Source organism: Nilaparvata lugens, chromosome 6 (assembly GCF_014356525.2).
Source record: "Nilaparvata lugens isolate BPH chromosome 6, ASM1435652v1, whole genome shotgun sequence".
NCBI lineage: Eukaryota > Metazoa > Arthropoda > Insecta > Hemiptera > Delphacidae > Nilaparvata > Nilaparvata lugens.
In genome coordinates this window covers 257,462-284,662 of record NC_052509.1, presented here as the reverse complement: position 1 = coordinate 284,662, position 27,201 = coordinate 257,462, and the positions used below count along the sequence as shown (strand labels likewise).

Here is a 27,201-nt window from a genome sequence, read left to right as displayed (position 1 = left end):
TATAACGTGAACCTCACTTTGGAAGTACAGGTCTTAAGATGATCAATGCTGTCGTTCATCAAATACCAGTGATGCATTGGCCATGAATCTTCAATGAACTGTTAGAAGATTTCAAGAGGTTAGATGTACCAGCATTTAACTCAAGCTATTTTAATCCATTCAGGAATATTTTTTGACCGAACTGACGTATCAGAGTTGAGCAGCTAACTGCAAACTGGGACGAGAAATAGTTCCAGTGTATAACTCACATATTGTCGTTGTACTAGCTTGGCTCAATTTCTCAAAAAATATACCTTTTTTCCAAATCAATTTTATGTGCAATATTATTATGGAAATATGACAAAAATAAAATTAAATATTACAGAATTTCACTACCTGAGACCTATTTGTTATATTGCAGAGTATTATTATTTTTTCATATCCAATAGTATTTGCGCGGGATACTCGAACTCTTGAAGTTTGTATTTATGAGTATGAGGGTTAGGTTGTCTCCCGATAGTTATATATTTTTTTTATTATAGATTTATTTATGCATGTATAGTCTAATTAGTGCTCAAATTGGAGATATACGGAATCGTTCTCAAAATATTTATTGAAATGAATTTCCTAGCTGATATTCTAGCCACAGCAGGTAATATAAATATAATTTTATCAGATGAGATTAAGAGGTTATGTCAATTTTTAAAGTCATTTTATATTATAATAATTTATTTGTTTTTGTTGAATTTTATTTCATTTTTTTTTATTTTCCATGCTTCATCAGCGATTGCCAGATAGATTCAATCTTGAAGTAAAATAAGTAGAACATCCGTCATCTGAGATGGCTGTAAAAATACGGTATGCTGTACGGTTTAATCCTAGAATAATGTTTTTTATTGAACAATGTTTATAAACAATGCTTACTTGATACTTGATATTCTCCCACTGGAAGCGCGTATGCGCCATGGTCGTCAGATTTTTTCATCATAATGTAGTGCTCAATTTCCTTGTGGTTCCTGGTGTCGGTGTGGTGAGATTCTTTCCTCAAAGTATTCTTGTAGACTGTAATATGGTCTCATTGTGAGGAATTTTTTTAGTTCATTTTTAAATTGACTCAAGTTTTCCAAGGTCTTCAATTCATCTGGCAAGCAGTTGTATATCCTAGCGCAGATATATTTTGGTCCATATTGGGTCAGTCTGGATCGTACCACTGTCACATGAGTGTCGTTTCTTCGTCTGGTGTTGTAGTGGTGATATTGCTGATTACTCAAAAAAATATCTGGCTTCCTTCCAGTCATCAAACATGCCTTCAAAACAAACAGCGCAGGCAGTGTTAGAATGCCAGCCTCCATAAACAAGGGTCTACAGTGGGCGAGGTATGGTTGCTTGAAGATAGTCCTTAGAACTCGTTTCTGCAGAAGCAATATTCTTTCCATGTGTGGACTGTTTCCCCAGAATAGTATACCGTAATTTATTATACTATGAAAACAGCCGTAGTAAACATTCATAAGTACTTCTCGATCTAGGAGTGGTTGAAGACGGCGCATCATATAGCAAACAGCTGTCAGTCTTGTTAATAGGTTCTCAATGTGTAGTCGCCAGTCCAGGTTGTCTGATATGGATATGCCCAAGTATTTTGTACTCTCCACCACACTCACACTAGATCCCTCCAATCTGAGGAGAGGAGTACTTTCATACTTTTTCCTATTGTAGAACTGCAGAATTTTGGTTTTCCATTTGTTTAGCAATAATTTATTTATATGACACCATTTACTCACTTCATTTAAACCAGATTGTGCTTTAACTTGGAGGCTGTGTTTATTTTGGTCCTGTATTAAGTGGCTGATATCGTCTGCACAAAGCCATACATTTCCTGTAGTAATATTCTCAGGTAAATCATTTACATATAACAGAAACAAGACTGGCCCCAAGTTCGACCCCTGAGGAACCCCGGTGTTTATCGCTGTCGAAATAGTGGATTTATAAGTTCGGGTCATACCATCATGTCCTGAATGTCTTATACTTATGCTTTTATGTGTCACAATTATATTAAATGTTTAAATTTGATGGATCGAAAGTGTTAAAATCGTTAAAACTACAAGTTACAGTGACTAAAGAAAGAATAGGTCTATAGCTATGTAAAATTACTCATCTACAGAAAAACCTGTGAAGATCTCGCTCGCCTTCATTACGCAGTGTCTTATATATACTTGGAGAAACGGGCTGAAGTTTCGAATAGAAAATTGGAAGTAGACCTAGTAAAATCCATTGAGTACTGTTACAAACGTCTGTTTCAAGTGCAATTGAAGTCTGAACAAGACATAAAGTTGAGTGTTTATCTAACAAAAATAGATGAATAGGCTGCAGAGATTAATTAACGGAAAAACAGAACGATTGGCTTCAAAGAGAGTTGTGTGACATAGAACAGTAATTCAGTTTTCTCCATCCATGACTAGCACTTGCTGGGCCACGTTGCGCAGTGCCCCAAATTCTTTTGGTCGGAATCATGTCAAGGTCTCTTGCTATGCACTCGATGTAATAAATTGATTAATAAATGAAAGTGCGGGTGTTTGCTAAAACTACTTATGACAGAAGGCAGATAGTGAATGTTGGGGGTGCATCATCTGGTGAGCTGCATGTTCGGCATGGGGTACCGCAGGGCTCTGTTCTGGGGCCGGTCCTGTTCATCCTGCATATGAATGATTTGAGAGTCGGCGGAACTGAGTTGCTGTTTGCGGACGACTCAACCCTTGTAGGGAGAGGATCCTCGCCTGCAGCTGTTACCCTTGAGTTGGAGGAGTCCTTTGCTGGCGCAGAACGCTGGTTTCAGGAGAACAAGTTGTTGCTCAACGTCGGCAAGACACAGAATATCATGTTAACTCTGAGAAACCACTTCAATCATTCATTAAATAAACCGGTGAAGCTTCTGGGATTCAACATCGATCCAAAGTTAACATGGAGTGCTCATGTGGATGCTGTCTGCAAAAGATTGTCTCGTGTGGTCTACCTGTTGAGAAGACTGAGGTGCTTGCTGATTGAGGAACATTTAATTATGGCCTATTATTCACTGTTCCATAGCCACATTATCTATGGAATACTGATGTGGGGACACTCTTCACACTGTGAGAGTATTCTTCTGCTTCAGAAGAAGGCAGTTCGGATATTGTCATCCGGTGGTCATCTGGAGCACTGTAGGCCACTCGTCGTCAGATTCGGGATTCTTACAGTTTTTAGCCAGTTTATCTTTGCTTCCCTGGTTGGTATTAGGAATACCAATCTGACAGGGAATCTGAGGGGGGCTGCAGAGTACCTGCTCACTTCGCTCTCGAAGTCAATGTTCCTCGATGTAGGCTAAGTAAGGCTCAGAACCGTCATCCTAATATCGCTATTAAAATGTTTAACATGTTACCTCCATCTGTACGCCTTTGAGTGACAGTGAGTTTAAGAGGAGACTTGAGTGAATTTTTAAGGAGTCTATAGTTGATATTTAGAGGCCATCACCGTGTTTAGCCATTCTATGCCATTATGTTTTAATTTTTGACGTGACGGTGTTGTCAAAACTTATGTATGAACTATGTATATTGACGTGATGACCTACCCACCACCTCTGGCTGGCTAATGGTCCTACGAATGAAGATTAACTCCAATGTAGCTTGGTACAATTTTATCAGATCATTTTATTCATGTTTCAGATGCTGCCGAACTTGAAGATCTCAACTTCCGGGTTCAAGTATTCACAGAGGAGATTTCCAACTTGAAGACAGAAGTTTTCAATGTAATCGAAGGTACCTATGTAACTTGCAGACCGGTTCTGATTGATTGCTTAGAAATGGTCCGAAAAGCGGAAACTATGAACCAAGACTTGACTGAACTGATAAATAGGGTTGAAATTCAGGTAAATGAATTTACACTATAATTTCTTATCTAGTAGATTGAACAAACTTTCATTAAAAAATTGAAAAGGCTGTAGAGAACAAGATGGAAAGTTTTCAACAGGTACATTAATGAAAGACTGATATAAGGTAAAAAAAACCGTTATACACAGAACATAATTAAATAAAAAATACTAGCCTTACCAAACCACTCTCCAAAATGTAACTCACTCAGTAAGTGAGGAGGGTTTTCTATAGTGAGATTCTTGCATTTTCTTCAAAGTCAGAATTCCTTATAAATAACATCAATGCTTCCCAGACAGCCAATAAAAAGAACATAACTTTTTTGATTCAACCAATAAAAAGAACATAAATTCTTTTGATTCAACCAATAAAAAGAACATAAATTCTTTTGATTCAACCAATAAAAAGAACATAAATTCTTTTGATTCAACCAATAAAAAGAACATAAATTCTTTTGATTCAACCAATAAAAAGTCAATTTAAAGTAAATCTCACTACGGTAGGAGTTAACAAACGTCTCTTCCCATTAAATTTCAATGTCCTGTGACTTGTTGCCGTTTGCACAGTGATAGCTTAAACTGAATTGAATCAGCTGGTGGTTTAGTCTCAAAATGAACCATATTATAACAAACTATAGCCTACTCAATGTGGATTTAATCCAGTTTAAACCGATTTTAAGTTTAAACTGGATTAAATCAATCGTTTGTTTGAATCTCAGTTCAAACCATATTAAGTCCATTTCAAATCCATATTAAGTCTCAGTTCAAACTGAATTACATCCATGTAAGTCTTGTTTGTTATAATGTGGTCGTTTGTCCAAGTGCAAATGACACTTGATGTCATGACTTCATAGATCAATTAAATGCAAATTTCCTGTGTTGTGACAGTGATATTATGGTGCTTTCTGCTATTACAAACTTAAGCTTCTATCTCGACTACAAAGTTTTCATTCTAATGCCAATTATTGTCTGTAGGCGCATTAAATGAAGTGCAGTAGATTTTTGAATTCCTACGTGATTTCCATCAATGCATTATCATTGGAACTTGGTGAAACTTGAAATGAGATGGAACTTCCGTCAGGGACTCACCACCAATAAAAGCCATACGAATATTATTACAATGCATTATATTGCTTGAAGAATTAAATGCTATAAGATATTTTCAAATAACTGTTTTGTTTTTCATTTTCGTAGTTAAACCGCGATCCATCAAACACAAACAGTGACCTACCCGGATTGAAGCAAGCTCTTGACGAACAACATGCAGATCTCCATCATATCAACAGTCTGCTATCATTCCACACAAATATGATAGAAGCCAAACGTCACGAACGGAATGCTCTCCATCTAGAATGCAGTAAAAAGTATCGCTGTCTGAAAGAGCAAATCTCAAACGACAGCAATTTGAAATCATTCGTCAACTATCAGTGTTTGTGCGGGGAGTTGGATCGTTTCCACTCGAGAGCTACAGTCCGTGTTTTGGACGAATGGAAGCCGGTCATCAGTTGGTCGGTGATTGATTCGGTGCTAGACAAACAGCAGAGCGAAATCAGCTTAAAGATTAGGAGTAGTACAAGTAACCAGCAGCTTATCAACGCACTTCATAACTTCGATCTGTTGTCGTTGGAAGTGAAGAGGTTCTCAAAGAAACTGTTAAACAATGTCCTTCTTCCAATCATCGATAAAAGATGTAAGATACTGGTGACGTCTAGTGGTGATATATTGAGGCTGTTCACAATGACTCAAAGTCGACCGGTCGGAAGAGTTAAACCGTGCGCAGATGTATTGAATGAACTGATTGTTGCGATCGAATTCATTCACAATCATTTGGATGTTGCAATTGGCGAGAGTGGTTCTCAGATGAACCTGATAACAGAGTTGGGTGCGGAGATAGGTGATGAGTTTTGTGACTATTTGGTGGCCCACTGCTTGGAGGAGGCCCTGCCCGAAGAGATTGCAGACTTGGATCGGTTCGATGCAATAGTCGAGAAGCTGACTGAGCTGAATGAGTTACTGCATAAGAAAGGTAAATTTCAATTTTAATTACGTCAATTTCGAATACAATTAATTGATTTCGAAATAGAAACTTAGTACAGTATTTTGTATTTTCTATTGTTAAAGATTTATTTTCACAAAAACCAGGGTTTATTCACAAACTCCTCGATGCTCAAGGCATTATCTTCAGCTGAAGATTAAGTTTATTCTATGACATCTGAAAACAGTGATTCAATCTTGAATGTACAATCAACTTTGATTCAATATAAATGTCAGGTATGATTCCCACAACGAACATACTGAAAATATTGTAATTACAGTATAGTATTTCACTCACACTGAATATGGTACTAAAGTACTGAGACGTGTGTGTGTATTTCTATGTAAATAAATGTGGAAAAAATAATATTATAGTAATTGGTTATGTGTAAATATTAAAACATCCTACCATACACAAAGAATTTTCATATGAAATGAAATGGCCATGAAATGGTGTTACCTACCAATCAACCTATAGACTACTTCAAGACCTAAAGCGTTGTTCAGTAGGAGAAGATTTGAAGACATTGAACATGAGATTGGGTGAGGCTTATCAACAAGCTGTCAAGAGTTCCTCGGAAACAGGAGATAAACGGCTTAAAACCGCTAATAAAGGCAGAAAACCAAGAGAATTCAAAGCTGGAGATGCAGCTTTACTGTACAATTCCACAGTAAAGCCTGGATAATCGAGTAAATTCCATCTCCCTTGGGTGGGACCATTGAAGTGAGTAAGAAGATGTCCCCAGTAAACTATATGGTGATCTTGTCCGATGGTCGCCAGATCACGGTTCACGTGAACCGCTTTAAACCTTGCCTCAAACCCAAGGATGAGGAAAGACTAAGTTGCAGTCACGTTGCTGAAGAGGTAATGGTAATGGAAGAACAGGAGGAGGAAGACAACCTGGAGCAGGAAGTGCCAGAGTTGGAGGATGTACCCGGGGGTAGGGATCAAACCATCACAAGAACCTCGCCATATATAGGGTGCGGCAGTCAATCCAGCATTTTTGAAATAGGTGTAAAAAATAAACGGACGTAGATATCAAAGTTATATTCATAAAATATTTTTCTACATTAAAAAGCATTTAAGAAACATTGAAAATAATCGCTGTTTGAAAATAACATCAGCAAGATGGCGGCCTTCCCGAGTATGGCATTAGCGCAGGCGATTTGCGAAGCTGTTTATAACATCACGAAGCATAGGCTGAGGAATTCTTAGACTGAGAACTTGAGGTATTGGAGTGACCAGAACCCGCAACAATTACATCAAAAAGTTTGGTGCGCAATGTCCTCGTCGGGTATCATAGGCCCTTATTTTTTTGAAAACGAAAGAGAGCGATCTGTAACTGTGAATGGTGAGCGCTATTCAACAATGTTGAGGACATTCTTCATTCCTCAGCTTCGGCAACATGAAGTGAATGGAGAAACATTGTTTCAACAAGATGGAGCAACAAGTCACACAGCCCGCGTGAGAATGAATGTTCTTAACGGAGTTTTTCCAAACCGAGTGATTCCCCGCAATGGCCCGGTTCCGTGGCCGACCCGTTCACCAGACCTCACTGCATGTGATTTTTTCTTGTGGGGTTACCTAAAAAGTAAAGTATACGAAGAAGGACCTCATACTGTTGGTGAACTGAAGGCAAGAATCCGGCTAGAAATTGAGAGAATTTCTCATCCTATGCTGTGTGATGTTATGAACAGCTTCGCAAATCACCTGCGCGAATGCCGTACTCGGGAAGGCCGCCATCTTGCTGATGTTATTTTCAAACAGTAATTATTTTCAATGTTTTTTAAATGCTTTTTAATGTAGAAAAATATTTTATGAATATAATTTTGATATCTTCGTGCGTTTATTTTTTACACCTATTTCAAAAATGCGGGATTGACTGCCGCACCCTGTAATTTGAGACGAAGGAACAATAGCTCTTTATTAAAAGGTGGGGGAGTGTGAAGGGAATCCCCTTCATGGTTACCATGTCATTAACGTTCGTTGCCTTGGCAACCCTTCACACTAGCAAAATTGCGGTTTTGAATAAAAGTGTTTTAATTCACAAGATAACATATTTGTTCTATTGCATGCTCTAATGTCTAATCTGAGCATTTCTAGGAGGAACACTTGATAATCGAATCAAGTTAATGCAATATGCAGAATCAATCATTTCTCAAGATCAACAACATTAAATTGTACAACCAACTTTGATTCTCTACAACTTTCAGGTATAATAATAATAATAATATCGAGTGACCTGGCTGGCTCAGGTCTGGTGTCAGAGTTTTCAGGTCGCAACTGATCAATTTCAGGGCCTCTGACATGACCTAACGACTGCTTTTTAGGCAGCCGGGACCGACGGCTTAACGTGTCCATCCGAAACACGGGAGTGGCCCGAGATAAATATCTTGCCCGGGCCGGGATTTGAACCCGGGCCTCTGAATCATGAAGCCAGCATCTGATCCACTCGACTACGGCCACTCCTAACTTTCAGGTGTAATTCCTATCACAAAAAAATATTTTATCTTAATTGAGTGAATGATTTGATGTGACCTTTACTGTACTGTGTATGTACGTGAATCTGCAAAAATTCAGATCGACTTGATTTTTTGCTATTATAGGTTTTTTGACCACTGGCAACACCAATTTGCAGTATTACAATGGTGTCGGCAACCCTCTGATGACAGATAGAATCAGCCAATGCTATCTGATGGAAGCTCTCAGTTTGATGAAGGCGGATTTGTTTGATATAATGGATGCTGGGGTGAAGGATGAGGTTAGTTATTTTTGTTATTCATTGCATTTTTTTAAGACCACTCTTCTTCCTGTTCCTCCTCCTCCTCCTCCTCCTCCTCCTCCTCCTTCTCCTCCAGCTCCTTCTTTTCCTTTTCCTCTTCCTCCTCCTCCTCCTCCTCCATGACTTCTTCCTCTTGCTCTTCCTTCTTCACCTTCCTTAAATTTTGCTTTCTTATAATTTGAATTTTTGATCTGCTCCACCACTCTTTATCATGCAATTTTTTCTTGTCGTTTCTTGTTAGCTCCCATATTTGCTTATCATGAAAAATTATTTTCTTCTGAATAACCGTATTAAGTATAATTTTATATTATTAATAGTTGAGTTTTATGTCAATGAGAGCTTCAGCAATTGTCGAGATGCAATAATTTATTGTATTTTTCAGGATATCACTTAGAAATATCAATTTGTTTGAAGAAACTTCAATATCAGAATTATAAATTTATTTTTAAACATTTATTATATATACCTTAATCTTACTACAATCTCAATGAGAATTTGGAAAAACTTTGAAAACTCTTGTATTGAGTTGTATTTGAATTTTTAATTGTACTTTCAGGTGAACAAAGAAACATTCTACGATGAGATCGCCACTGTAGATCAACTGAATGACAACTCTTTCGAATTCCCCCATTTGAAAATAAGGTATGCCATCATTTGTATCTCTCATTTTAAGTTACTCTTCAATTTTCCAAGTGTCTTCAAGTTGTATTCAAGCTGTAACTCTATTTCTGTAATACGAAATCTATATCCTAGTTTTACAAAATCCATACTAATTTCCTTTAATTAATGTTTAATCAATTATTGTTCGAAGTATAACGACTCAACTATTACTTTTTAATCTTCCTTGCTCCTTCTGTCTCAAATACTCAGCTACCAAAAATGTGACGAATTAAATTTTCACCATGAAATCTGTGAAATATTCAAAATCAAAGGCACAACTTGAAACAAATGTACACACAACGGTGACCCGAAGACGTCCAACGTAAACAAAAATTGATTAAATCAAATTCATACAAATCTCATCGTAAGGAAAGGAAAATCTCCACAGATTTTCTCCATCCTACGTTGAAGTATTTTTTGAGTTGAGGTGCTTTGAGGCAACACCTCAGATTCACGGTCAAGTGTGGAGCCGCCTTAATTCATACTGAAAAATATCCCATCAATCTTTTCCATTAATTTATTCCCCTGTGTTGTATAGAAATATCATTTTGCTAATAAGAAGTTTCCAAATAATTTAGTTTAAATTATTTCTTAGTTTTTCTCCCCGAACCGTCCAAAATTTTCCTGTTTTATTCAAAATTTAATTTTTTGGATAATTGTTTCTAATTCTGTGAGATTTCGTTATTCATGTAATCTATTTTTGATTGAAGATTTGTTAGTTTTTTGAAGTGTAAATTTCCATTTTAATAAGTGATAGTAGCTTAACCTACAATTGTATTTGGACTGTAGTAAACATTTGAAAAAGGACAAATTTGGGCATAAGCCTGTTGTGCCTTCTCAAATAAGTGTAATAATATTGTACATTACTGAATAAATAAACCGTACTTTTTTGTAAAAAAATAAAATACTGTGTACATACGTAATTATTTAATTGAAAAATAATTCTCCGGGTACATCCGTTTGTTTTTACTAAATTGAGTCGCAGACGAAATCTTCTGAGGGTGGCGTCGAAATCCACACTGAGGCTTAAGTATTATTTCGGGGTCGAAGAGCGTACCTCCTACCCCCTTCATCTACTCGTTCAGTCTGGTGCTGTTGGGTGAATGAGGTTCCAGGAATGTTGTCTTGTTTTGGTGACAATGGTGCTGTTGCGGGTTTCATTGTACTAGGTACTGGGCGTTTGGCATTCAAAATTTACTTCCATAAGGGAGACACGTTGTCGTCTATTTTATTTAGATAGCCTTGTTTCTCGATTTCTAACGCCTCTCGCGTATGCTTAATATTCTCGATGGATTTCGACGTCACCCTCAGAAGATGTCGTCTGCGATGGCGACGAAACGTCAGACTCAAGTAAGTCAAAGCAATGGATGTACCCTGAGAATTCGTTTTCATATAATATATCCATCCGCGAAACACTGAAATGTAATAATACTAGTAGTTCTGTGAACAGTAGACCTCACGCAGTTTTCTCATCCACAAGTATCTGATGTCACCTGTTTTTGAAAAATTTTAACAAACTAAGTTCACGTTTGTATTATTGTATTCCATAATTATGATAATTCATACAGTTCCGTGATAATCTTTCCATCTGATGAAAATATTTCTCAAATATTTGAAAATTATTATTTTTTCAATCAAAAATATTATTTATTCACTATTATTTAGTTCATTTAATTTTTTTTAATCACCTATTAAATTTGTTCTTTCAATATATTGATACTGATGGGCTAGCATAATAATACCATGACTGCAAAACGAAATATTGAAATCATAGACCTTATAGAGAAAGACGCGGCTACTCCAGACATCTGTGTAATGCATTCAATGAATAATCCACTTGTCAGCTTATTGATTATAAATAATTCTATAGTCTGATTAATCCTATCTTCAGAGTATATGAAATATATAGTGATATCGAAGTATGGGGAATTCCTTTTCCTTTCATATTATTCTTAAAATGCAAAATTTCAAAAAACCTTGTGTATACATCGACGCGCAGTTGATTCCTGCCAAATCTCATCTAATTCTATCAATGCGTTTGGCCGTAAATGCGTTACATACATACATACAGATAAAAGAAAATCCGAATTAAAACATAGACCTCACTACGTTCGGTCAATAATTGACCGAGCAAAGTAAGGTCTAAGATTCAAGTCGACGGTTTGGCATTTCTCTTAATGTTTAAATTTTTATATGTTGCGCATTTACGGCGAAACGCGGTAATAGATTTTCATGAAATTTGACAGGTATGTTCATTTTTAAATTGCGCGTCGACGTGTATACAAGGTTTTTGGAAATTTTTCATTTGAAGGATAATACAAAAGGAAAAGGAGTCTCCTTTGAACGCCAATATTACCGTAAAAATCAGACTTTAGAATAATTCATCATATATCAGCTGTCTAGTAGACTATAATACTACCCGTTCAAAAACATCGAACATCTTGAAAATGTATCTTTCCATCAACGTTGTAGACAGTTGCAGCCAGACCTGATAACAGCGCTCACACTCACATTCTGGGACGACACGTCACGGTACGATAGGACAGAAAGCTCTATGTTGATTTAGGATTTTTTCTAGGCATTTTAAATTGATAAATTATTTATTAATTTTTGAGAAAACATAACAGGTCAATATAACTTACTGAGCGCGAGGTCTACTGTTCACAGAACTACTAGTTATGTCAAGAAATTGACATCTAGAAGTTTCTCAGAACTGCTAGTTATGTCAAGAAATTGAACTAGTAGTTCTGTGAACAGTAGACCTCACGCAGTATTCTCATCCACAAGTACCTGATTGAAACTATAGACCTTATGGAAATACAGCAAAAGACTGACTTCTCCACACATCTATGTAATCACTTGTCAGCTGATTTATGATGAATAATTCTATAGTCTGATTTTTACTTTCCTTGCCCTATTACCATAGGTAAGGAAAGTATTGCTTTCCGAAAAAAATGAAGGTACCCCAATTTCTAAATTTCTATACGTTTCAAGGTCCCCCGAGTCCAAAAAAGTGTTTTTTTGTGTGTGTGTGTGTGTGTGTGTGTGTGTGTGTGTGTGTGTGTGTGTGTGTGTGTGTGTGTGTGTGTGTGTGTGTGTATGACTGTATGTGCGTCTGTGTACACGATATCTCATCTCCCAATTAACGGAATGACTTGAAATTTGGAACTTAAGGTCCTTACAATATAAGGATCCGACACGAACAATTTCGATCAAATGCAATTCAAGATGGCGGCTGAAATGGCAAAAATGTTGTCAAAAACAGGGTTTTTCGCGATTTTCTCAAAAACGGCTCCAACGATTTCGATTAAATTTATACCAAAAATAGTAATTGATAAGCTCTATCAACTGCCACAAGTCTCATATCTGTAAAAATTTCAGGAGCTCCGCCCCATCTATGCAAAGTTCGATTTTAGATTCCTAATTATCAGGCTTAAGATAAAATTTAAACAAAAAATTTTGAGTGGAAAAGATTAAGCATGAAAATCTCTACAATTAATGCTCAGTAACATTTTCACCTAAAATTGAAAATAAGCACGAAATTCCAGAAAATGTTATTATTTCAATTGCAAACGGTTGGCAACTGTTGATTCTATCAAATGAATCACTATGAAGAGATAGCAGACCTCGTATGTCTCCAGCGTTATTGTCCTGTCACCAGCTGGCTCAGATCTTTGTCTATAAGTAGACTTGAGATGCGCGTGCACACTAGCGTCAGGTGATCAATTATCATAACGGCAAGGAAAGTTGTGTGAGTGCGCCACACCAGATTTTTACTCTAATATTGGCGTATGAAGGAGGCTCCTTTTTCTTTTTATATTATCCTTGAAATGCAAAATTTCCAAAAACCTTGTATATACGTCGACGCGCAATTAAAAAAGGAACATACCTGTCAAATTTCATGAAAATCAATTACCGCGTTTCGCCGTAAATGCGCCACATATAAACATTTAAACATTAAGAGAAATGCCAAACCGTCGACTTGAATTTTAGACCTCACTTCGCTCGTTCAATTATTATATTTAATTTTTTACAGCAAAACAGCTGACAAGATACTGCGAGTAATCGAGCGGATGCTGATGGAAGCCACTTCTAATAATTGCTCTAAAATGATCACCAGAACTTTATACCTAAGAACTAGGCATATTATTAAAATGTACTGCGCTGTTTCTCCGTTCTATCATAAGCATGCAATGGAAACTAACCCTCAGTATGCTGGTAAGTAGATTCTATGAGACTATTATCTAATTTTAAATTGCGTTATCTAGATTAATATATAATATTGAGATCAGATTTCAATCTAAATCAAACTTATTGGCTGGTTGCACCAACCACATCAACTTCCAATCTATATAAAATGACGTAATTCAATGAAGATTTAATGGAGTAAACAAAGGAAAAGCTATTACAAGATATGATTCTAATTAATTTAGAGAACCTGCGTATTTAACGATCTTATCAAGAATTGAATTCCGATTGAATTGTGGTTTAATAAGCTTTAGGAGTAAAGTTATATATTTCAATAGGACAGAATCAGTATAATACGGAGAGGAAGGTGTTCTATTCTACTTATCCAACAGAAAATCTTGAATTTATTTTAATGTGAGTTATAGATTGTAGTGAATATGAAAATTTCCTTTTCCCAAATGGATGGATCAACACTATACTAGATTAGTAGTAGGTATCTTAATATTTCTACCAATATTAGTATGCCTTGTATTACCTAATTGAAATTATTCTATACCTTGTAAGTATGATTATACATTGTAGTAAAACCTAATAAGATATTATACATTGTAATATATCCCACTTAAGATACTAGTAGTTCTGTGAACAGTAGATCACACGCAGTTTTCTCATCCACAAGTATCTAATGTCACCTGTTTGAAATGTTAACAAACTCAGTTCACGTTTGAATTTGTATTCATCCATTTCCGTGATAATCTTTCCATTTGATGGAAATATTCCTCAAATATTTGATAATTATTTTTTTTCAGTCAAAATTATTATAATTTCTCCAGCATTATTTAATTCTTTTTAATTAATTAATTAATTTATTTTTATTTTTAATTTTCATTCAATTATTTCTATTGACAGTATTTATCATCATAAAATTTAATCAACTAATAAATCAACAACTATTTTGGTTGTAGACAATATTTAACATCATAAACATCTCTTTAATCTCCAATTACTTTCATTCAGAATTATCAGTTATTTTTTAAGTTATTTTTAACTGAATTTTCAGTTTATTAGGTACAATAATTATTACTAGCCTATTCAAATTGAGAAATACTCATTTATTCAAGAGAGAAAGCAATAGGAATGCCCTATACACGCTCGAATTCGTGCTGTATATATGAGACCATGAGACAGCTCATGGAAGAGCGGCTATGAAGTACGATTGAATACAAGCGCATGCGCCGTTAAACGGTGCATTTCTCTTGTGTCACTCCAGCCATCTGTGTAATCCACTTGTCAGCTGATTGATATGAATAATATCTATAGTCTGATCAATCCTATCTTCAGAGTAGATGAATATCGGGGACCGAGCTTCGCTCTGGAGTACAAAAGCATAAAAAAATTATTTATTGAATAATCACAGTAAATTGAGATTAATTTCCAGATGAATGCAAAAAATTTCCCTCACAAAGGCCCGGTTGCACAAAATCCGGTTGAATTTTAATCCTGATTAAAAATTTCACATGAACCAAATCGGAGAAGACCATTTCAAAAAGATGGATCTACTGGAATTAATCAGGATTGAAAATATCCCGGCTTTTTTGCAACCGGTATTAAGTACCTGATTGAATGATTACAAAAGTTCAACAGCTGAGTCATAAATTTTGACACAGTCCCACACACATGAACTCACTCACTCACTTCCATCATCAACAGACGACGAAATAATTATTATCAGCTGTTTTTCCAAGGATGAATAATTATCCTTTTAATGTCATTCAGCGAGTTTTCCCAGGGATGAGACCTAGTGCTATCGAATTTTTATATTATAAACCTACTATGTTCTGAATTTCGTGAGAATCGTTAAGAGTCGTTTTCGAGATCCGGTGAAATACAAACATAAACATGTAAACAGAAATATGCTCGTTTAATAGTATAGGGTAGTATATATATATATATATATATATATATATAATATATATATATATATATATAATATATATATATATATATAGTGATGTCGGAGTATAGAGGAATTCCTTTTCCTTTCATATTATCCTTAAAATGCAAAATTTCAAAAAACCTTGTGTAAACATTGACGCGCAGTTAAAAAAGGAATATTCCTGCCAAATCTCATCGAATTCTATCTACGCGTTTGGCCGTAATCGCGTTACATACAGACAGACAAAAGCAAATTGAGTTGAAACATAGACCTCACTACGTTCGATCAATTATACATTGTAGTATAACCTACTTGAGATTCAATAGATGTTGTTTGAAACCACCTTATGTGTCTTCCAGAACATGTATTTCATAATAGAGTGATTTATTAAATTATTTTTTAAGGCACAGTAACTTGTTCACACTGTATACAAACTCTTGTTTACTTCAAAGTGTATTGTATTTTATAAGAGCTCGGATAGTTGGAGCTGTAACAATTTACCACACTTTGACTGTGGGGCAGGAACTTGGAACTGGAACTGGTTTCTGGTACAGAATCTGTCAAAATTCTTCCCATGGGGTGCGGAACTTTTACCTGGTAAATTGTAAGTCAAACAATTTACCACATTCTATGTACACAGAACGGGCCCAAAGTGTATATTGTATTTCATAAAATGGCGATTTATTAAATTCTTTTTTAAGGCACGGTAACTTGTTCACACTATATACAAACTCTTGTTTACTTCAAAGTTGATATGTATGTTTTGTTTTTCAGCATTCTTCCACAATAATTGTCAGTACATGGCTCATAGACTAACTCTGTTGGCAAAGGAATACAAGGAACCAATTTCCAATATTCTAGATAATGAGTTGGTCATTATGTGTGATCTAGTGCCTGTTCTTACGTCAACGGGAGCCGAAACCCTTCGAAATCAATTGATGACACAAAAACGAAAAATAATCGATACACTTAGAAACTCTGGTGAGTGAAATCAGTATTCAATTCAATTTATTTTCACCCACTCATACAATATCAACAAAAAGACCACATGCAAACAACAGCAACAATAAACATTAGAAGAAAATTAAAAGAATGTGGTAGAAAAAAAAAGAGTGGAGGATTAGAGTTTCCAACTATGGTTATCCATGTACTAGGAAAACCTTCATTTGTACTGTTGTATAAATTAGAATTGGAACCGTTTTGGGCTTATAAGCCTGTGCTACTTTTCTGTAAGTTGTGTAATTCTGAATGATCAAATATATAAATAAATCCTTGAGAAGGTGAAAAAGTATAGTTGTGTAGTAGTATCAATTTACCCATTAATGCGCCTAAAATCCGTCTTCCTTATATTTATATCAGAAGACTTTTGCAAAACCAATTAGTCAGGTCATTTTTTATTGAGTTTGCTTCAAAACTACGGTTATATATGTGCATGTTTTATTAGTTCCAATTGGTTTTAGAATGAGAAATTGAGTTAGGATACAGGTGGATCTATTCAAGGGCGTTTCAGTATCTACTAGGTTAAGCACTGTGTCTAACGAGCTTTTTGTTGACGACTAATCCACTTTTGAAATCCCGCTTCAAATAAGTCCGCCGCCAGTCCGTGGAGGAATTCAGTGATCACGCTCGTAAATCAATACTGGGTTAAGGACTGAAAAGTTTCAACTACAAGACTTAACCTATTTCGAACTATTTGTAACCTTATCTAAATTTGGGAGAGGAATAGCACAAGGTTACCTTATTTTTTCTCTCCCTATGATTTTGATGATGTACTTATTGTATGAGTCAATAAAGAATAAAGGTTTCAAGCAAGGTAGTTGAATTTCATGCTTCTATAAAATAACTACTTAATCAAGGACCGATTTCTAGGACACTTATCAAATTCAAATTCAAATTCAAATTTTATTTATTCAAGTAAGTTACAATACATTCTGGTTCATACACGAATCTACTGGTTATCTGCTGGGAATCTACTGGTATCAAATCTAATGGTTATTAAATCTTTAGGTTTAATGGTCTATTAGATAAGTTCCAAGAAACCGGGTCTAAAAGTTACTGTCATGGTTAAAACTATGAAAACATTGAGAAATCATGTTTCTAGTTATATGTGTGAAGTAAGCGTAGTTTTAATCTAGTAATAATCTGTTTTTATCTAGTTTAAAACTGGTAATAATTAGAAGTTCCTTAATGATTTTGTACTGTTATTTTTCATCATTTATTGCCATTATTCTCTCTACAGTTGTTTCCATTGTCACAGCCAAAATTTACCAGTTTCTTTTCTTTCAGGTCTTGTCACATTGACGGAAAGTAAAAAGATTCCTTCGAGTGTTGAAAAATCCATTTGCGAAGTCTGTAGTCAGCTGAGTTTTCTACAAAGTGTGTGGGAAAACGTTTTGAGTGATGCTACTTATTGTAGAGCGTTGGGTAAGTGTCTCAATGGGTTGATAGAATTGGCTAACTCGGAACTCTCTGACTCCATGTTAAACTGCCATATGAATCAATACTACACCGATCGGAGCATTTTGATTCATACGGCAGTTTAACATGGAGTCAGCGAGTTCCTAGTTAGCCAGTTCCATTAACCCGTCTCAATAAAGTTACAAACTCTTCAGAAACACGTATACAATTCAATTTAAGCAAACCTTATTTGGCTTAAAAATAATATTAATAAAGAGCAATAATAAATAGGTCGTTTTAGAAACAACATTCTCATAATTATACATTTTTCAGTAGAATGTGAACTCTTTATCATTGTCTTAGGGATTTAGAATCTTCAAACTACGAACTTCAATCTTCAAACTTCTAGCATTCTCATTTACTTTGAACATAAACACTGATGTAAATTACTATTGGCTTATTAGTAGATGAGTTCGAATGAAATTGATTTGTTTTGTTTCTTAAGAGAAGATGAGATTTTAGTGTGTCTAGAATGATATTAATGAATTTTTTGCCTTTCTAAACATAGTATGAATTAAGGTTAATCGATAAAGAGCAAAATCTTTGGCCCCAAACTCAGAAACTGAGTGAATAAGAGTTCTGGATTCTGAAGCGATAGGACGTTGTTTTTCAAGTGCTCTGTTATCTGTTGCTGCGCTACTCTACAGGTCGACAAGAGATAGCTTCTACACGTAAAGTTATTCAAGCTATTTTCTATTATTTACTCTCTATTTCGCAATAATTCACGGAATTTTTCTATTCTTTGCATCCACTTTCCTTCTTTCTTTTGTCTGTCGTATTCCTCTTCCAGTTTCAGGGGCTTCCCATTCAATATCCGTATAAAGACGTCACGATAGCCCTCTTGACGCAATTTTCCTTTCAACTACCTTCTATTGTCATATTTACCCTGATTTCCGTATATTTCATTTCAAATTTATTTTCCATAGTTATTCGCTTACTCGGCGCATATAATATTTTAATTTGTTATCTATTAAACCGTGTTCTTTCATAAAATTTATTGTTTGATATGGCTGATAAATCTGCATGCACAATATGCCAGGCTGCAATTCCGGCGACTAGAAGCAAACTTGCATGTAGTGATTGTAAAAAACTAAGTCATCCTCAATGTGTTAACATGACCAAGGCAGACGTGGAATGTATTGTCAACGAGGGTCAGATTTGGAGATGCCCACCTTGTTCCAAGTTGAGGAGGCAGAGTATGAGTGCTGTGTCTTCTGCTGAGGATGGCAATGCCAGCATATCACAAGTGATATTTATGCTAGAGGAGGCCAGAGAGGATAGGAAGCGAATGGAGAGGGAATTTAATGCTTCTTTCGAGTTTGCAAACAGTAAGATTGACGACCAGACTAATACAATTACTAATCAAACTTTGAAAATAAATGAGTGCCTTAGATTAATTGAGGACTTGAAAAAAGAGAATACAAGCCTTAAGAGGAAAGTTTGTGACTTGGAGACACGGCTCGAAGATGCTGAACAGTACACACGCTCCAATACACTTGAAATCTATGGAGTACCAGAGACGAAAAACGAGGATGTGTATGAAACTGTAAAGAGAGTGTGTAATGCTCTTGATGTTAATATAACAAGAGAAAAAATTGACGTCTGCCATCGACTGGGAAAACCTAAAGGAGACAATCGGCCTGCTGGTATTATTGTGAAATTTGTCAGGAGAGAGGACAAGTTCTCGGTGGTGGCGAGGAGAAAGGTTAAGCGTAATTTATCGACGCAGGACCTTGGATTCCAGCAGCAGGCAGTAGTCTACATCAACGAGAGTCTAAGTCCGGCGCGGAGAAGAATTTTTGCAGCTGCCAGGGAGGCTAAGAAGAAATATGACTACGCTTATCTGTGGGTGCAGAACGGGAAGATACTAATGAGGAAGGAGCAGGGTAAACCGATTGTGAAAATATCGTCGTTGAGTGATCTCGATAGACTGTAAATTGTTTTTTCTTAATGTTTCAATACTAGAGGAAAATATCAATGACTTTCGTTTATTGCAAAAATTTCGCTTTCGCTATTCGGGTAGAAATAAGGAATGTTTAATTTTTCATTGTTTGTTTTCTCTCCTATATAAAATTGATTTCTCTAGTTGGTCAAACGTTTTATATTACTTATATTATTTGATAATAGTATATCGTAGAGGTTATGAATCCAATTGTGCACATTGGGTCAAGCGATGTGCTCTAGTTGGTTTATCTCAATTTTTGTAATGATAACATTTTCAGCATTGGAAAGCATAGTACTGGTGACACAAATTTTATCACTCAGTTCAGAGCTTTATCAAGCTCCGTTATGATTGTGATGGCTATCCCAGTCGAATTGATAACAGATTTTTGTAGCGGTCTATCGTTGTTTATTATCAATCATGTTAGTTTAAACTGTTTTCTTTTATTCATATTATGTTCTGGTGGAGCTGCTTTTGCCAAATTGATTTTCATTTGTTCAAAAGATTCATTTATTTTTCCCCCATTTATATCAAATTTATGGAAAAGAGTGCAATTGTTGATTGATGCTAGTTAATTTAAACTTCAAAGTTAGCGAATGAATAATTCTGAAACGACTCTTTTAAGCTCAATTGATGAAGTGAATGAGTTTTTTGATTCGGATTCTGGTATTTTGTTCTTCCATCAAAACATCCGAAGCCTAAATACTAATTTTGATAACTTCCTTTCATACATTAATAATTTAATAACCAAGCCACATATAATAATTTTAAATGAAGCCTGGTTGCAGGATATGAATGAATTAAATTTATATAATATTGTCGGATATGAAAGCTTTGCTGCTGCTGGTTCTGTGACGAGGGCGGGCGGTGTTGTGATCTTTGTTCATTCTTCTATTACTGCCACTAAAAAGGATTGTTGCATTGCTGACTGTGACTCACTGTTACTTTTTTGTAAATACAAGAATTATTTATTTAATGTGTTAGGTTTGTACAGATTTCACCTAGGTGATCGGCATACATTTATTGCCAGTTTTGATAGATTCTTGGCTACCACCAGGAGCTCAGATTTATATTGTCTAGGGGATGTTAACCTAAATGTTAGTGTTTCGGATGTTTATAGTGATTCGTATCTAAATTGTCTCAATGGAAATGGTATGCAGCAGTTAATAGATATAGGGACGAGGGTAGTGGGGTCATCTTCAACCTGTATTGACCACTTATCATATCGTTCAAATCTTTTTGTCATTGACAAAGTTGCTGTCATTGAAACCCTAATCACGGATCACCGGGCGGTGGCTTGTATTTTGCCTATAGTTATTGAAAAGAGAAGGATTCAGCAGTCTGAATTTAAAAAATTGGACCACAAGCGTTTGAGTACCTTATTAAAATATGAAAATTGGGAACCTGTCTTTGAAGAACCCGAAACTAACAAAGCATTTGATATTTTTATCAAATCTTAAATAACTGTATTGTAGAATCACAAAAAAATATTAAATACAAACAGAACATAAAAATGTTAAAGCCCTGGATGACTCCTGGTTTGTCCAATGCCATTTATGTAAGAGACAAATTGCATAAGATGCATAAAAATGATCCAAACAATTTGATCCTCAAAAGAAAATTCGTAAATATGAAAGATAAAATAAAAGTATGGGTGAAAGAGGCCAAACTTCTATTTTACTCTTCACAGTTATTCATTCAAAAACATAACCCCCGAGAAAAATGGAAAACAATAAAAACACTTTTGCCAGTAAAAGACAATAATAAAGATACGGATATTGTGTTGCAGGAGAATGGTATTTTAATTGATGACAACCGCCTAGTTTCTGACGTAATGAATAAATACTTTATTGAAATGCCTAAGAATCTTTCTGATTCTTTTCCTGCTTTACCCACCCATATTCAGGCACAATCTTCAGAGTCCTTCAGAATTAAAACTAGCCATAAATCTATTTTTTTCAGCCCTGTTACACTTGTTGAACTCAAAACATTTGTTGACTCTCTTTCTACTCGTAAAAGTTCGGGTGACGATGTTGTGACTGCTAGAATCCTTAAAGATAACTTTTCTTCTATTTCTTCAGTTCTTTTATATTTGTTTAACTTGTCGTTGGTATCTGGTTGTTTTCCTGAAATACTGAAGTCGGCTACTGTTGTTCCCATCTTCAAAAAAGGAAATAAACTCAGTAAAGAAAACTACAGACCCATCTCATTATTACCAGTCATGTCAAAACTATTTGAAAAAATTATAAAAACTAGATTACTTTCATTCCTCAATAGCTGCAACTTTTTTTCGGCCTGCCAGTTCGGTTTCAGGGAAAATCTTTGTACAGAAATTGCCTTACAGCATCTTTTGGAATATGTCTATTCAGGATTAAACAGTGGCTGTAGTGGCAAAACAGCGGGAATCTTCCTGGATATTAGTAAAGCATTCGATACAGTTAATCATAGTCTGCTGTTCCGCAAGCTGGAGAGTGCTGGTGTAAGGGGAATTCCACTAGATTGGTTTAAGTCCTTCCTACAGGGTAGGAAACAGTATGTAAGGATCAGAAACGTTGCAAGTGAAGTATTACCCATAACTTGTGGTGTGCCGCAAGGTTCGGTTCTTGGCCCTATTCTCTTCTTAATTTTTGTAAATGATTTGTATAATGGTGAATTGAATGGACGGATAACTGCTTTTGCGGACGACACTGCTCTTTCATATAAAAGTAATAACCTTCAAGATTTACATCAGAAAATGCAGTCTGACTTGAACAAAATATCTCTATGGTTTACATGTAACAAACTTAAAATTAATTTAGCCAAAACTAATTATATGATGTTCAGTCTCTCTGGAAGTGCTGACTTGCCTGCTCCACTGCGCTTTCACTCTCCGGTTTGTTCCTATTCTAGCTGTGACTGTCCCAGTATCAGTCCAGCAAAGACTATCAAATATTTGGGTCTTTCACTGGATGAAAATCTGAATTGGAGGCAACAAATTGAAACTCTAAAGAAGTCTTTAAGGTTCTATTTGATGATTTTCCATCGCATTAAATATTTGTGCGATTTTAATGTAATGAAGGAACTTTATTTTTCATTTGTACATTCCAAAATTGAATATGGAATCACATGTTGGGGAAGCTCCTATTACGCTAACCAGGATCCAATTATTAAACTTCAAAAAGCTTTTATAAGATTGATAACGGGCAGTAGGTTTGATGATCATACATTTCCACTGTTCTGTCATCTTAGAATTTTGCCTGTTAGGTTCCTATATGTATTCAAGGTTTTGTCATTGTTCTTCAATATAAGTGGAAATAGAGGTGTGACAATTGATTACTGTCAGCCTGTTACCGCACTTCGACAGACCAGGCGGACTGCGGCTTCCCAAGTCAGATGTCCTAAACCCAATTGCACTCTTTTTCGTAAAACGTTCATTTTCCTGGCACCTAGATTTTATAATGCTTTGCCGCTTGAGGTCAAGAATGCCATTGCTGCATGTAATTGTGGAAATAAGATTAAGAGATTAATTAAAATTTGGCTTTTGTCACTCACTCCCGAAGCTCTAGAGTTTTTGTTCATAATTATTGTTTAATCCGTCTATTTTTCTTTCCATTCTGTTAACTTTGCATTCTGTTATCTTGCTTTTCTTTTTCTTTTTTCTCCTCTTTATTTTTTTTGTATTTTCCCTGCTCTTCTTACCGTTTTTTTAAAATCAAAACTGGTGACAATAACAACTAAAATTAAGCTTTATAAAGCCATTATCAGACCTGTTGTCACATATGGATCAGAAGCATAGACACTCTCCGTCGTTAACGCCAATGCCCTCAAAATATTCAGAAGGAATAGTACTGGCTCAGCCTAGTTTTTCCTCCAATGTCATAATTGTATTATGATTATAGAGTTATAGTGATTATAGTGTATATGGGCCTGTATATTACGATGGAGAATTTAAAATAAGATACAATGAAGAAATTGACAGAATTTTACAAGGAGCCAATATTTTACGTTTTGTCAAATCCAGGAGAATCAGCTGGCTTGGTCATGTATACAGAATGAGTGACAATAGAATACAGAAACAGATGCTTGAAGGCATGATGCTGGCCCAAGGAAGAGAGGTAGACCGAGGAGACGATGGCTGGAAGGTGTTGAGAACGAACTGACGTCAATGTCAGTGAGAGGATGGAGACGAAAAGCGGTGGTGCGAGATGAATGGAGGCAAATAGTTGAGAAAGCCAAGGTCTACCCAGGACTGTAGCGCTTAGAGAAGAAGATTGAATAATTATAAGTTTAGTTGTCGTTCTAAATATCTTCTTTTGTAGGTATTTAGTATATTGTTCTGCTTTGTAGATATTACATACTATCTTGAGTTGTATTTTTACCACCTTATTTTTCGATCCTCAAGTTTATCTGAAACTGATAATGTTGTTATATTGAAACTATAGTGAAATTGTATGTCAGCATTGCTTTAAAGGGAAGCATCGATGCTATATTTATAAGGAATATAGTAAATTGCACTATATTCGTTTTTCATTGACTTGTGACATTATGAAGAATCATTAATGACGAATCACAGATCATTTAATGACTGAATTAATAATAATAATATGCTAGATAGTAATTTATTAGTCATAATCAGAAATAATTTTTATTTTATGTTCCTTTTTGTTATTTCCTTATTTTCATTGTCCAATTTTCAGGTTATTTGTGCAATATCTGCGTCGAGGAACTGACTCACAGAGTCTGCAGCTATTGTAATATAGATGAAACTACTGCTAAACATCTAATACACGTGTTCAATAAAGTTGTTGAGAAACTGACTACTATATTTGAAGTGAGTAAAGATGAAACTCCAATTACTGTATTTCTATACTTTTATAAATTGAACTCTCTGATGTAGATTTATAGATACAGATGGAGATTGATGATGATGTCTAATTTAGATGTTTATAAATCACCTCTTCACGGTTTTGAAATTTTATGCCGACTATAACTTTGAATTCAAATTCAAACTATTCCAAATAGTTTGTAACAACCGTTTTTCATCTTTTCTATGAAGAATATCGGGGCACCGAGCTTCGCTCGTTGTTTATCTATTGATAAACAGAACTCAATTCTTTAAAATGACTCTGGAAGGACTAACAGGCACAGCCCAAAACTGATTCTTCCCCGAATTTTGATTTATACTCTATAAATATTTCAAAAAGTAGGTTATGTTCCATATACTTGAATTCAGTTCAAATTTTTAGTTCAAAAATTATTTTAAAACAGAAAAGTTCTAATTTGTATTGTTTGCAAACCAAAATAACACTCACTAAACACTTGAAACTGTAAAATAATGATTAACTTAAGATATAGGCTACTCTAATTTAGAATGATATACCATGTTATGTCAACGGATCAGATTATTTTTATCAAGTCTATTAAAATTCCTAGATCATATTTCTCGTGAGATACGGTAAGCTGATTGACTATACAGCTGATCTCCCACACAGGCACACGCATCTTCTGTTATCGACAGACGACGAAATTATCATCTGTTTTTCCAAGGATGAATTATCCTTTTTATGCCCTTCAGGCTTCAGCGAGTTTTCCCAGGTATGAAACCTAGGGCAATCGATTTTTTTATCATAAACCTACTATGTTCCAAATTTCGTGAAAATCATTAGAGCCGTTTTCGAGACCCGTTGAACATTAATAACCATATAAATATCCAGATATAAAAATATAAACAGATATACAGAAATTGCTCGCTTAATATAATAGGATACAGAGATTGCTCGCTTAATATAATAGGTTATTTATTTATTTCAACATTTAACAAGATATACAAAAGTTCTGGTGTATCAGTTCACCATTGAATCGTTTAACTGGGGGTGTTATTTTCAATTAGTTGATGATTTGTAACAATGTGATAATTATTCTAGTCCATAATCGCTGCATCACAATTTACTGATTTTTAAAAGTGTACCATCATCTTCCATTCTTTATAAATCACAATTTACAATAATCAAGTAATATATTTTCAACAATCTTTGTGTTCCAGGACCCTCAAGAAATCGTGAAAAATGTCAAGCTGTGGCTCAGATTCAATGAAATTATAAAATTTCTCGGAGCAGACTTGAACAAAGTGGAAGCCCGATGGGGAAATGGAAAAGGACCTCTGGCGCAAGAATTTAACGCCCAAGAAGTTAAAAAACTGATTCGAGCTGCATTTCTTGGATCAGTGAAGCGGGCTACACTGTTAGCTGCTATCAAATAGTAGTTAGCTAGTGACGACATTGCCTTATCATATAGTAATTTCTTAAAAATTTGAATTATTATATATTTTTTGTACATTAAATCAAGCATGAGAAATAAACATGAGTATCAGTTTATTATTTATTACATTGTTTATTTATTTTTTTAAATTCTCATTTCTAAAATAAATCAAACACATATAGTTAAATTGAACATTAATCTGTTCAAAGGTGGCCGCCGAATTTATAACAGGGGAATGAAGATATGGGGTTTTCAAACGGTTGTTTACTATATTTACATTTTTTTTGAACGAGCGTTAGCGAGTTCTCATTTTTGATGCAAGGCCAAAATCGGTGTTCGTCTGTGTCTGTGTGTATGTTCGACAGTAACTCTCGAAAGATTTGATCAATCATCTTCAAATTTTGAACACACACTCTTCGACCATTTTTACAGATCGAGTTTGTTGGACAACAAACTTTTTCAGGATATAACAAATAACATTGAAAGTGCAAAAGAATTTTTTTGTGATTTATCATTTAGTCAGCTGGAATATTTATTGCTGCATGCAATTGAGGTACTACAGTTGTTCTATTTATTGATTCATTCATCTATTTGTGAGCTATCACACAGACAGTCCTTCATGCGCTGACACATGGTTTCAGCTGGTAATATACAACATAATTTTACAACTTTTACATCAACAAACTGAAACGGTTTGAGATATCAATGTGCGGTTTTCACTATTCATTTTCTCTTGGAACTATGTATCGAAATTATATATATATATATATTACATGACCTCATTAGAAAAAATGATTTTGGATTCATATGAGGGACAAATGATGTTGAAGCGACGGAGTAATTTTTCATCTCAAATAGGATCCCCAATAAAACCTACGGTCATATTATTCTTCTAAAAGAAATATTTAGCGGTTTCTATAATTTTTACCAACTCTGAATAAATGAAAGTTGCCGGTATCAAAGATTACAATAGGTCTACAACAGTTCATGAGCGAGTTCTCCAATCCAGGGGTCATTAGACAAGTAATTATCATTATCGAATAGAATGACATTCCTTTTTCAAATAGTTGCAAGCAAAATGTAGCGTGAA

The 27,201-nt window shown here is 35.2% G+C and overlaps 1 protein-coding gene across 1 annotated transcript; it reads left to right on the top strand.

The window, feature by feature from the left end:
• The first annotated feature begins 446 nt into the window (after nucleotides 1-446).
• Nucleotides 447-26,227, top strand: LOC111062019 (centromere/kinetochore protein zw10 homolog). Its single transcript, XM_039429873.1, has 10 exons — nucleotides 447-631; nucleotides 3,672-3,874; nucleotides 5,069-5,900; nucleotides 8,516-8,670; nucleotides 9,248-9,333; nucleotides 13,388-13,569; nucleotides 16,250-16,456; nucleotides 17,762-17,899; nucleotides 24,551-24,684; nucleotides 25,897-26,227. The coding sequence occupies exons 1-10, from the start codon at nucleotides 598-600 to the stop codon at nucleotides 26,110-26,112; spliced, it is 2,187 nt and encodes a 728-aa protein (XP_039285807.1). The 5' UTR covers nucleotides 447-597; the 3' UTR covers nucleotides 26,113-26,227.
• The last annotated feature ends 974 nt before the right edge of the window (nucleotides 26,228-27,201 follow it).

Bases quoted from the DNA above. Each gene is read 5' to 3' on its own strand.
- LOC111062019 (XM_039429873.1), top strand. From the start codon at position 598: ATGAATTTCCTAGCTGATATTCTAGCCACAGCAG. The intron at 8,671-9,247 runs GTTAGTTATTTT...TTGTACTTTCAG, and splicing joins ATGCTGGGGTGAAGGATGAG to GTGAACAAAGAAACATTCTA. The intron at 13,570-16,249 runs GTAAGTAGATTC...TTTGTTTTTCAG, and splicing joins AACTAACCCTCAGTATGCTG to CATTCTTCCACAATAATTGT.